Source organism: Monopterus albus, unplaced genomic scaffold (genome assembly GCF_001952655.1).
Source record: "Monopterus albus unplaced genomic scaffold, M_albus_1.0 scaffold45.1, whole genome shotgun sequence".
NCBI classification, from domain to species: Eukaryota; Metazoa; Chordata; class Actinopteri; order Synbranchiformes; family Synbranchidae; genus Monopterus; species Monopterus albus.
The window spans coordinates 742,676-755,582 of NW_018127925.1; the positions used below are offsets into that span (position 1 = coordinate 742,676).

The window sequence follows — 12,907 nt, forward strand, 5'->3', positions numbered from 1 at the left end:
GGGGGGTCTTGCCCAAGGACACTTCAACATGTGGACTGCAGGTACCGAGATTCAAACCTTCAACCTTCTGGTTGGGAGACGACTGTTCTACCCACCGCACCACTGTCGCCTCCGAAAGAAAGAAATGTCAATGAGAAACATACATTTAATTGGATCCAAAACACTACAGAACAACCCATTTCTGGCAAGTGTGAGAATATGCCTCCATCACTTCTGCCCAAATCTCAGGGCTTTTGAGGCCTAAGCACTGAACCACACTACATATCACAAAAAATTGCCAACTAATCTGGCAGTTCCTTTCACTGACTCTTTACCGGTGCAGTTACAGGAGATTATCCAACTGTCTCATAGTCCCCTTGAGAAAAATGAGTGGGAGAGATGCAGCACTAACTGTCACAACCCATTTACTTCTGTATCAGAGGGGTCATTCTTTATGGTAAATGAACAAAGGATGGGTTCACCGTTTCAACATCAGGCATCAGTTTTTGTCATTCACAACACAACCGCACGATTCAGCTTCAAGAAATGTGCATTCTGCAACAGTCTCTTTTTGTGACATATTACTTTGATAATGTATTAGGGTTTGTGCAGGAGATCTGCTAATCACAATTTAACAAGGTGTGCTTTGTTTGTGGGAAGTGAAAGAATGAAAATGTGCTCTCACTATAAGATCAGCAAGTCAACAAGGCAGCAGTAGATGTTTTTCCCTTAGCAGTCAGCTCTGCAGCAAAAGATCAGAGATCAGCCTTCGAGGATTTAAGTGAGTCTCAACTGACCATACCATAAGAAATCACATAGCTGGAAATGACTATTTTTACAGTTTGTTTGACAAAGCCACTGTTTATACAGTACATGTGACACAGACATGCATAAACACAGCTACTGCCAATAACAGTAGGTCAGCTATAAATGGCTTAAATCATTGTCTTTGAATGCTTTGATCCTAAGGAAGCTAAATAAAAACATTCCTGGAAATAAACAGATCAGGCTTATTTCCGGGAAAATAAGAAAGAAGAAAATCTTAAGAGTAATGATTTTCTAAGTATATGAATACAAATAAATATAATATTTAAAGTTTTATTGAATTTAAACATGTCACTAAAGGGCTCTCATTTAATAATCTGCAAACACTGCCAGAAATTTGGGTCATATTACAACTGAAAAGTCAGTTAGCAACATTTTTTGGCTAGAAAGGAGCTTCTTAAATCAGCATGGCCTCACACAGGTTGGGAGTCCAAATCACCTACATGCCTAGTGTCAGTTAAATGTGCCAAATGTTAGCTGAGTATTCCTATGCAGGCTTCAGATGAAATGTTTCAACCTATCACTAGTAGGTATCAGGCCATGCCATCATAAATCTGCTGGTCCCCATGTTGGGCAACAACATTCTTTACCTCTGACTAGACCTAACAAACCTTTAAGAAGCTTTTACCTCCTAGCCTCACAAGTAAAGAGTAAATACTCAGCAGCCTGACCCAGCCTTATAGGCAACCTACACAGTATTTGCTTATTAAGCTAAGCTTTAGGGGCTTGATGGAATGATTTAAAGCTCCAGGGCCTCAAAGACAGCAAGCACAGTGAGACCTGGTGGTGTGCAAAACTTGAGGCAGCTCTTCAAGACTGGGGCCGTGGAGAATGGTAGTCATCTTAACCTATCAGTTTCATTACAGTCCTACTCTGTATCAGGTGAAAGTTTCTCATGATTATGTCTTTAGTGTGCAGTGCCATATCATCTTATTCTACTAATGTGCTTGCCACATACTGTAGCTCAGCTGCAAACCTTTCCAAACTGTCAAACTGAATGAAGCGCCTTCTGATGTGCCAGTGACACATGAAGCTTCAAACATCAGCTACATGACATTCTGCATTGACTGACACGGTGTGTTGAAACAGTGATCTTCACAGAAGTGAAACGTCTCTGAACTTCAGCCTCATTCACCCATCTTTATAAATTACCCCCCTCTGACCTAGTGTACCTTTAAAGTCCTCACCTAAGCAATGGGCAGATAATTGGCCGCATGACCCAGTCAGGTTAAGCTACACTGGCCCAACTGGCAGTTTCATCAGAGAGCCAGGCCCACTCAGTTGTCTACCCACATCACTGTATGACTCCACTAATCTTACCAGCAACCACTACAGTGACCCCTCTGAATGAATTATGGCCTTTGGCCTGTCCTACCAACTAAGCTAATGTGGTGTCAGAATGAATCACGCAAGTCTACAGGGTCATCAGGGAGGCACCTTCTAAAATGGGGTTGAGCCGGCTCACAACACCAAGAAGGCACAACAGTGTCCTCCTAGAACCACCACCCTGTCTTTATCTGCACCCACAGACCCAACTCAGTCCTCTGTAACAAGTTAAATTCAGTTCAGTATCAGCAGCATGCTAATGCAATACAACCAGATAACTCTATGTCAAGCCAGCATGCTGCTCAACCCACTAACCAACAGCTAAGTCACCATCAGCTACCCCATCCTAGCAAGTAACAAAGAACCCACTCATATCTACTGTGACTACTTCAGCTACCTCACCTTCTCAAGCACAATCACAGTATACATCTCTGTTCAAGGCATCATAAGTTTTACATTAAAATCGTATCAGTAAATCAGGAGTGAAAGGAATAACAATATCCCAGAGTGAACAAAGATGTACGTGATGGTGAAATCACTTTATAGTTTTTTGACTGTAATCTGACCTGATGAGAAGCATGTAGCCTGGTGTCCCCCCGAGGGAGATGATAAAGGAAGTGATGACAGCGAGAGCCAGGAAGTATGGGAACATCCTGTCACAGTCGTCCCTGTGAGGGCACTGACCTGTTCTGGCTGTAAGGTTACCAGCCACACCGACACAGCTACAGTTAGAGAAGACCTGGAGAGACATGCAGTCACACACACACACACACACACACACACACACACGTGACCATGTCATGAAGACACAGACACACACATCAAAACAAACTATATATGAATATATGAGTGGCAATGGGTGTGGTGCAGGAGTTTTTAGTATTTCATGTCTTTCTTCTTATTTAGTCAGACAGGTGCATCCTACATACTGACATGTAATAAAATTACAGATTAAATGTTGCACAATAAACAATTAAGATTCCACAGAGATTCCCAAAGCCTTGAAATATTCGCAGCAACCCCGAAATCCAGAAGAAAACTCAAAGGAGATGAGACACTACTGAGAAACTTGTTTGCAGCATTCATGGTATATGTAACAACTCTACACGTTGCCCTCTAAGGTAGGCTGATGAGCTGCTGCCATGACATCGTGGTTGTCATGTTCATCTGTGATACAGTAGATATCCGCTATACAGCATCTGCACTAACTCCTTGTTTCATTCTGCCCTCAAAAGGATGAGACATAGATGATTATCACTAAAATCAATCATAAAATTTGCTTTCAAGAATATGCTCTGTTGTGCCAACACCAATAATGAATTTAAAAAAAAGCCAACAATGTACAGTATAGCCCATTGTAGCCTGGTTCCAGATCACTGAATTTCTACCTGAGATTTTTTTTTCAGTGATTCAAATAGTGAAACCACAAATGCCTGATGTGGATCCTCTGATAGCACCTACACAATTTACAACTACTAGAAAATGAAATGACTCAGAAAAGTGCAGCAGTTTTTTCCTGTGTGAAAACAGATTGTTCCTGTTACATAAACTCGTTTTGGAAAGTTGGCCACTGGATCATACAGTAACATTAACAGACCTCTATGGCAACAACAGCGTATTCAACTAAACAAAGTTTCATTATATGGAGAACCACCCAGAACCTACATATTAGAGTATTAACTACTGTGAATTACTTGACTATGTGTCATATTTCTTATTGTTTCAGTACCTTGTCAACTTACTGTGTTTTTCCCTGAGCCGACAGAACTGGTGCAGCCAGCGAGACAGGGAGAAACGTATGTGATGCCGTTCTCTCCACACACTGGGTCCCAGTCACTCGCTGAACAAGAACAGTATGAATTGCAGGCTGTAAACACTGAGTGTTTATCAAAAGATATTGTATCTATGCTAGAAGGAAGAAAATGAGAAAAAAGTAGAAATGAGAGGCAATTCTCATTGTCACTAGTGTATATTAAATGATGTTATAGTTGTATTTACATAATTTTATATTTGCTATGCAACATTACCAGCAGAAATTCTGACATTTTAATGCATTTACTGGGGGGAAAAGCTGTACTGTTTTAATGCTAATGTTTCTTTCTCTTCTAAATGCCATATCTTAAAATACCTTAGAGAAATGCTGTAGCCAAACTTATTACATTGTTGTAGTCAAGTCACTAAAACTCAAGTCTGAGTCGAGTCTCAAGTCCGCAGTGTTCAAGTCAATTCTGAGTCGCCAAAGAATAATTACAGTGAAGTTCGAGTTGAGCCCGAGTCCAGTCCAAGCTAAGTCCCCCGTTACGTGAGTCAGAGTCATCTACATCAAATACAATTGACACAGCTCTCACCCTTCTTTATTACAAACTTCCTAGTGTATCACGTGACCATATTGCTCGGCAGCGTGATACATAAAAAACTTTTATAGAAAGGCAAAGTGTGCCGGACACAGCACGGTGTGGGTGAACAGGTTTTAAAATCAATATCTTAAGTCAAATTATTATAGACTATTACAAAAAAGCTCGAGTGCGAGTCTCCAACTTCCGAGTTCGAATGCAGTCAATGCTCGAGTCCAAGACCAAGTCGTCAGTGCTCAAGTCCAAGTCGAATCACAAGTCCGACTCAAGTCAAAGTCCAGGACTCAAGTACTACAACACTGGTTCTGAGTTAGCATTTACTTTAAACATGTTTATCGGCAGGGTGGGGTGAGTAAGAGAGCAGACAGGAGTCATTCAGTAAAATAAATGGAAGTTAATGAGCGTTAGCAAAGTAAATATTTTATTAACCACAAGCAGTGCTTCACCACATTCAGTGTAGCTTAATTGGAGCTGTGCACCCATCTGGTTGCTTTTAATCTGTTTTGTTAGCAGTGTCACTTCACTTGTGTCTGCTGATGAACCTTAAACTCAGTGGTGAATTGGGCACATACAGACGAGGGTGTTTTTGGTGGTCTGTAATATTTCTGGCTGGTCTGCATGTTCTTGCTTGTTCTGTTGACACTTCTCATGCTGTTCTTTTAGGTGTGGCCCCCATGGAAATGTATGCCCATTTGGTGTGAGTTTTGCCTAGATATAAGTCTTCATCCTCATTATCTCATACATTTTTGTATTCATCTACATTACAAACAACAGTCAGGACTCATTAACCCCAACAGAGCATGTGATTATTTATGACTCACCTGTTGTATGACAGTGTCACCCCGGCCACCTTGGCATTCTCGCAGCTCACTGCGAAGAAGAACAGTGACAGGATGTAACCGATCAGAGACGTGCCAAAGGCAAACCTGGCTGCTCCCATGATGTTCAGCTTCAGCCTCTTCATCAGCAGACCTCCAGAAAACATCCCCAGTGCCACGGCTGGGATATTGATAACACCTAAGATTAAGAGCCACAATAAAACGCATAAGATTTAATATTTTATCAAAGCTCAGCTATCATCTTTGTGACACGTGCCAATACTTTATGCAAGTCAACTACTGAGACACTTTCAGAGAAGAACTAAGACTGCACAAGTTCAAGTCATCTTGATCAAAAGAGCCCTGCTTTTTATTTTTGAGTGTCCTCTCATATGCCTTCTTTTAACATCAGTGTGAAGATATGGTCTTTTATTTATACGCATGTTATTATCTCTGGTCACTAATACTGCATTCTCTTTCATATCAAGCCAGTGCAGGCACCTTCCTCCATAAGACTACATGGGCCTATATAGTTTCATCTAGTGTGATCAGAATCATTAGATATTTTATTTCATATTATTTCCACTCTTCATATTCATAAAGCTCCCATCTCTGCAACTGAAGAGAACATATAGCCAACACAGTTCTCCTCTCTCTAAACGTCTGTTTCTGCCTCATCCAGCAAAAATACCATAAACTAAATGAGGGAAAATGCTGACTGGAGAGAAATTTTATAGTAAGAAACCCCATAAATTTGGAAATATAAACATATTACAGTAATTTTTATAGTTTATTAGTTGACACTAGAATTAATTTGAGATAAACAGGCATATACAGTGTCAAACGAACAGACAAGTCTTCCCAGGGCCTGCTGTTTGTTGAGTCACCAGATTGTAATACGCGATTTAAATGCAATATTCATGTCAAGTGTGCAGTACCCATCAGAAAGTTGGCCTTTGCAGCAGACTGCCTGAAGTGCTGCTCAATGTACTTGGGCTTGTAGGTGACCATGCCAATGAGAGAGTTCAGCTGGATGATTGTCACACACAGGTAGATCAGATAGACAGGGTGTCCAAGCAGAGTTCGGAGGGTTGGAATAAAGTCTGTAGAGAGATACAAATATGAGCTGAAAAACACTCGTCTGAAAATGTTAAATATGTGAATGCAGGACCTTTACTTGTAACTGAGTATTTTTAGTATGGCATTTGTGTAAAATAAAAAAAAAACTGAAAATCTCAGATAAATAAATATTAGTGAACATAACTTTTGTTTGCAAATACTCCACAGGACACCTTTGAGATGGTAAATGTATGCAGTGTTAAGACTGCAGTTCCCACAAATCTGAACTTTAAAGGGCCTGTGTATGAAATGTGATGTTATGATGAAATACATTTCTGTCTGTAGATTAATTAGATGTTCCGAGTGGAACATGGTGGAATTTGTGTCGTTTTTAGCCATTTCATTCTACACCCCATTCATTTCTGCATACAGTGTAGAGGCTATAAAGTTGTAAACAATAATAAACAATATTTCTGAATGCCACCAGAGTGCAGGTTTCCAGCTGAAAATCCATTCTTACCTTTGGCCATCTCTATAAAACTAGTATGTTCATCTGCTGGATACTTGTGCTTCAGAAGGGGAGACCCCTTAATAAAACTTGTCTGCTCTGGTGTGCACTTCTCTGGGCCCCGGGGTAGGGAACGGGGCAGAAACCAGAAAGGGATGGCACAGAGTAGGGTGATGACACCAGCTATGAGGTAGCCCAACCACCAGGCCCCCACCCAGCGGGCATCTGCTGGGGTGATGGTGATGGTTTCTGTGTTGAGGGTACAGAGGGTGAGAGGTAATCAATGCTCATGTGGTGCTCATTGCTTATGTAAAACAGGGTCACATATGGTTTAACACAGATGGCTCAGAGGAGCGGTTTTACAGTGAAATATAGTTTTTGAGCATGTCATTCAGGCTTCCTAGAGCCTTTTGTACACTCTAGCTACCTTGCAGACACATGCATCGTTCCATTAACGGAACATTTCTGCTTCATGTCTGAGTGAGCATCCCATAAAAGTGGCAACAGCAATCTTTTTTAGACAGAGCACCCGAATGAAATTCAGTTCTATACGTCAGCTGTTCACCTTATTTCGGTTACTCTCCCTACTTTTATCATGTTGTTACTTGTTACTAGCTGCCTTCCTTGACATTTTCCCCCATTTCTCTTTTTCTCTCTCTGCTCAGCCCCTCCTTTTATCTCCCATCTGTTGCTCTCTGATTGTAGCCTATCAGAGGGTTTTGTCCCTCTCCCTTATCTGGCTTCAGCCATTGACTTATTGATGCTAATCCTGTACACCTGGTCTGTCTTTGAACTGTGCTCACACTGACTGTGATTCACTCGTAGTTGTGTTTGATAACATCATGCCTCAGTTTTAGGAATGAGCAGACATTTTGACCTGTAATGGCAGGAAAAGCACAAAAGAGCATTAATGGTGGCTTCGTTTATTTAACTGCAGTCTCTGAATCATGACCCTTTAAAGGTAGGGTTGGCCGATCCTGGAAAAACCAGCAAGAGGAAGCTCAGTTTTGAAAGCAGACAACCTAAGAAATCCAACCCTTTCATTCCGACTTCTCTGTAAAGCCACTCCTCCAAAACACAACGAACACTGCCTGACTACTACTTACAGATTTCAGGAAAACAACAAATGTCCTCCAAAATTATTGGTCAGCCCTGCTGTTGCCACTAGTGCCGGATTTTTTTTTCTTTATGTTGTCAGTGCGCAGGCGGCATGATGAACAGTGATTAGTGCTGTCTGCTCACAGCAAAAAGGTTCTGGGTTTGAAATACTCACCCATTTTTACGAATCCAATGTCCACGTAGATTCTGGCACAAAGGGAGCCTAATAGGTAGCCAAACACAGGGCCGACCACTGAAATAGTCTGTACACAACCTGGGATATGATAAACAGATAACACACAAACTGGTTAAAAAACCTTATCTTAGGACGTCTAGATTAAAAATCTGAGATACTGAGCAACACAGATATTTTACCCCATATCTTAAATAGATATTGCTCTATACTACAAATCTGTTAGAAATCACACTTTGTTTGGGAAACACTTGCCATGTAAGCATGCTACTGTTCAATAAAATTATTTACTACTTTGCTCCTGTTTGAGCAAAACACCACTGTTGCAGTTTTCAGCAAGTATGGTAATACTGGGTTTGCTACTTTATGTATTAACCAAGGCCCAACTTTTCAACTTTTAATTATTGTTTTATACAATAAGCATACCACATGCCTACTTTCTTAAAGCTCCTTTGCCATGAAATTATAATATTTAAGTGTTTTGGTTGCCGGGTGCATTTGAGACTTGGATGTTCACCACCAAAAAGCTCATTTTTGCTTTAATCTGTGAACAGCAGCAATAACCTTGCTTTCATCAATTGTTACCTAGCATAATCACAACAATAATTAAGCTGGGTTAGGATGTGATGTAGAGTTATGGATTAATGCATGTTGAAGACTTACACTCTTCTGTATTATTTTATCGACTATAGTGGCCTTTGTCTTGAATTAAAAAGAGCCTGTTTGGGCTCCAATGTTAGTTTAGCTCTACAATTTGACTGGACTCTTTCAACCTAAAGCTTTGGTGCAGACTGATTGGCAAGGAGCACCAGGAGCCAGCTGAACTGCCTGCTGGCCCTGGCTTGGTGCCACACAAGGATGAACAGAACAAACTGAAGATTTACGGAGCTGCAGATCACAACACACATAGCAGTTTGATCGCTGTTTGTAAATCTGATGCACAGGCTTCCCTGATTAAATCGAAGATGAGCCCAAAACAAAATGGCTACAAACCATATAAAGTACTTATTGCTATGACTATAATTGTTTGGACTTACCTGTAATATCTACTGAACATTGTAAACAGTGGCAACCTGGTCTTACCTTATTAAAACTGTTACAGTGGTGTGAAAAAGTATTTGCCCCCTTACTGATTTCTTATCTTTTTGCATGTTTGTCACACTGTAATGTTTCAGATCATCAAACAAATTTAAATATTAGTCAACGATAACACAAGTAAACACATCATGCAGTTTTTAAATGAAGGTTTTTATTATTAAGGGAAAACAAAATCCAAAACTACAAAGCCCTGTGTGAATAAGTGTTTCCCCCCCCTGTCAAAACATAACTTCATTTAAGGAGCAATAAAGCTGGATAAGGATGAGAACAGTAGAACTGATGCGCCAATTCAGGAGTCTAGTTGTTTGTTTGCATTTTAATTTTACATCTACCACTGGGTGATAACTTTCTTACCCACATACAGTGCAGCATTCTCTTCAGTAGCAAAATCATCTATATAAGAAATTCCAAGAGGCTGAACTGGTGTCTCTCCAATCCCCCGCAGGACATTTCCCAGAAGCACATAAATCCACAGTGACAGATTGGATTCGCCTTCACAGCCTAGAGATAAAGATGAGTGTAATTGAACGTCTTTACTTGTTTACATTAGTGTGTGTGTGTGTGTGTGTGTGTGTGTGTGTGTGTGTGTGTGTGTGTAAACACTCACCTGTGACTGGCAATTCAGGTAGTTTACCATCTTGGGTCAGGTTTGTTGGTGAGCCCACCTGACATGGAGAGGGGTTAAGTGTTGAGTTCACTACCCACCGCACAGATGTTTCAAATTTATAGCTGTACACAAAGCACAATTGAAACTTTAAAAAAATATCACAGAAATAAAATTATTTCACTTGGTTACAGAACACAATTTGTGAGTTTTCCTGGAAGTGGATTTAATAAATAACTTGGAGTAACAGTGAATTCCTGGTGGAAAAAGGTGACACCTCCAGGGCAGTTAGTGTCATTAGGTACAAGTATTATGGAAAAATAATGTTGGAAGCTGTGTATGTTAACTCAGACTATATGCATAAGTTGTCAAATGCAAATTGACATGAGATATGAGAAGTTTTCCTGCTGTTCTGATAAAAATCTCCTGGAACAAATGTATTTTTGATGCTTCATCTTATGATACTCATGTTGTGATACACCACAGGATGATGATTCCTGTAGCTGTGATTTGGTTCATTATTGTTTGGCACAGCTTCTAAAGGAATGAAAGGCACATGGAAACAAGAGCCCCAATTTCTGACTAAACCTATAGCAAGTTTGTTTATTCTGTTTTTTTACAAGGTGGTTTCACATCTGTTTCAGTTGTTATTGGCTCCTCTCACCTTCCAATGATGAAGTGAGGCAGAGCAATGATGAAGGTGCCAATGGACATTATTACACAACCCAGTGCGATGATTTTTGGCCGATGGAGTTTGGCCCCAAAGTAACTGACAAAAGCTATGACCAGCAGGTTACCTGGGAGGAAGGAAGCAGAGTCAAAAAAAATCACAACTTTAGATTTCATAAAGTTAAATAATCAAACTCTTGCTTCAAAATGTTGTATTATTAAATATTACATTAGACATTATGATATTTATTATCTATAATAGATACATACATACATACATATATTTTTCAGTAAAAAAAAAAAAAAAGCTGTAAATAAATCCTGGAACATACAAAGAAAGATTCATGCAGCATATGTACAAGTATAAATATGCATCAGCTGGGCTGAATCAGCTGAGCTAATCCAGCTGATGTGATCTCTGTCAAAATCAGCATCTGTTACTCTCACTTTCTGCTCCCCTTCCTCTCCCTGTTTCACTCCCTTTGTCTCCCCTGTGTTCAGTTCCCTTCACTTGTTTCTTGCACTTTCCTTTTCTCTCTCCTCGACACACTGCCCTGCTCTGCCTTTTTGTTGCCCTGGCAACGCTCTTATAGCAAAAAGCTTGTTGCCTAGGCCACACAAGAGAAGCAGCTTTTACGGGAGACAATGAGATGGAGATATGGAGGGAGAGAGGTCCAGGGTATTCAGCTTTGCCTGTGCTGGAGGTGTCATCCTCACCTTTTCCACAGGCAGACCCACTCCTTCCCCCATCAGAGTATTAGCTGTTTGCACGCTGCTCCGTAATGTTACTGAAGAAAATGTTCATTATTATTCACTACTACTGTGCTCACCTCAATTCAAACTGCCTCCCTAACAGTAAAAGACATGAGAGATGCCGACTTTTATCATCAGGTCTCTTTGGGTCTGATTTAGAGAGAGACACTTCAGCTGAATGGAGTAGCCTTACACAACTGACCTAGAAACTGGACAGGGGACAATCCGGGAACATATTTTGTTGAATGTCATCACAAATACCTCACCTTTGAATCACAGGTTACAAGTCTGTAGCATAGTCATGGTATGTGTACAGCAGTGCTGCCAGGCACCTCCATACAAATGAAATCTGTGGTTTTAGTTTTTTTATTCTAGGTAATATCAGAATACCAGTATTGTTACTCAGGCTTTAGCTAATGGTACAAACCACAGGTCAAGCGGTACCAAAACAGCTAAAATTATTTTGAAAGAGAAAAAGAACAATCAATTTAAAAAACTGTGTATTGTGCAGTGTTTGTTATCACTGATGTCTCATCATCAAATTCAAAGTCCTTCCTGACAAAGCTAGTTCAGATCTTCTACATCCAAGTCGTATTTTGCACTGCCCTCTTCTTCCTTGTCAAAACCTGGTGCCTAGACTTCCCACAATGCAACTACACTGCCAATAGTTCAGTCAGAGATTTAGGTTTGCTATGTTAGTATTGACTAATGTAGCCTTGAGATGCGCAGTGGGCCACAGAGGTCTGGTATGTTAACACAGCCAACACTGCCTCAAATTGCATTTAACTGAGGCAATTTATCAGAGTCCCCATATTGTATTTTTCTGGAGCCACACAAGGCTTTGTAAAACGTTTTTCACATATGCAGCAGTACACCACAGTACTTGAAAATCTGCATATTTCCCCCTTAACTATACATATTTTGATGTTTAGATTGTTGTAACTACAGCTGGTGTGTTTTAGCAGCATAACAACATTATAATATCCACAAAACAATTTTGTGACATTTTATAAACAGAGATGGGGAATTTCTGTTGCACAACAAATTATTTTGTTATAGCCTAAAGGTTTTGTCTGTTTGTAGCCGTCAGGTAACAGCTGGTAACTGCCAGCTGATTCTCTTATAAATGACTGGTGGATAGCTGAGATTAAACAAATGGTTTAGAGATGTACTATAACAAAACCTTACAAATTCTAGAGTCCAGCTGTCCACAGCGGAAGAACAGCTCAAAACCTGTTATGTCCCTGATCAACACCATGACTCACCACACACTGAGGTACACAAACACTCCCCTGTCCTCTTCCTGCAAGCCTGATGAATCCTTTATCTGCAACTTGAATATCTCTTTGACCCATTCATATTTCCATCCCAAAGACAGAGAGACGGAAGGGAGGGGAGCCCATGACACACAGGCTATAAACAGGGCAACAGAATGACAGGAGTAACTGGCAGGCCTACTCACCTATCTCAAAGCTCCCGTCAATGACACCTATTAGGTAACTGGGGATGTCAAAGCGCCTCTCCAGCTGAGTTATTGTGCTTTTCATGTAGCTCCCCGACAGAGCCTTTGCAAAATAGGCAAAGGACAAAGCCACCACAAACATCTGGAAAAACAGAGTGAGA

At 40.5% G+C, this 12,907-nt stretch overlaps 1 protein-coding gene across 3 annotated transcripts in view; it reads right to left on the reverse strand.

Annotated features, from left to right (window-relative positions):
• The window catches only part of slco1c1 (solute carrier organic anion transporter family, member 1C1), a 33,138-nt gene that overhangs the window by 9,415 nt on the left and 10,816 nt on the right, over positions 1-12,907 (reverse strand). For all 3 annotated transcript variants that reach the window (XM_020600155.1, XM_020600156.1, XM_020600157.1), the window contains 10 exons: positions 12,747-12,888; positions 10,527-10,659; positions 9,866-9,987; positions 9,613-9,759; positions 8,143-8,241; positions 6,882-7,118; positions 6,241-6,405; positions 5,306-5,501; positions 3,873-4,038; positions 2,697-2,869 (listed from right to left, as the gene is read on the reverse strand). In XM_020600155.1, coding sequence (XP_020455811.1) covers positions 2,697-2,869; positions 3,873-4,038; positions 5,306-5,501; positions 6,241-6,405; positions 6,882-7,118; positions 8,143-8,241; positions 9,613-9,759; positions 9,866-9,987; positions 10,527-10,659; positions 12,747-12,888 — 1,580 coding nt within the window. The remainder of the gene's footprint in view (positions 1-2,696; positions 2,870-3,872; positions 4,039-5,305; positions 5,502-6,240; positions 6,406-6,881; positions 7,119-8,142; positions 8,242-9,612; positions 9,760-9,865; positions 9,988-10,526; positions 10,660-12,746; positions 12,889-12,907) is intronic.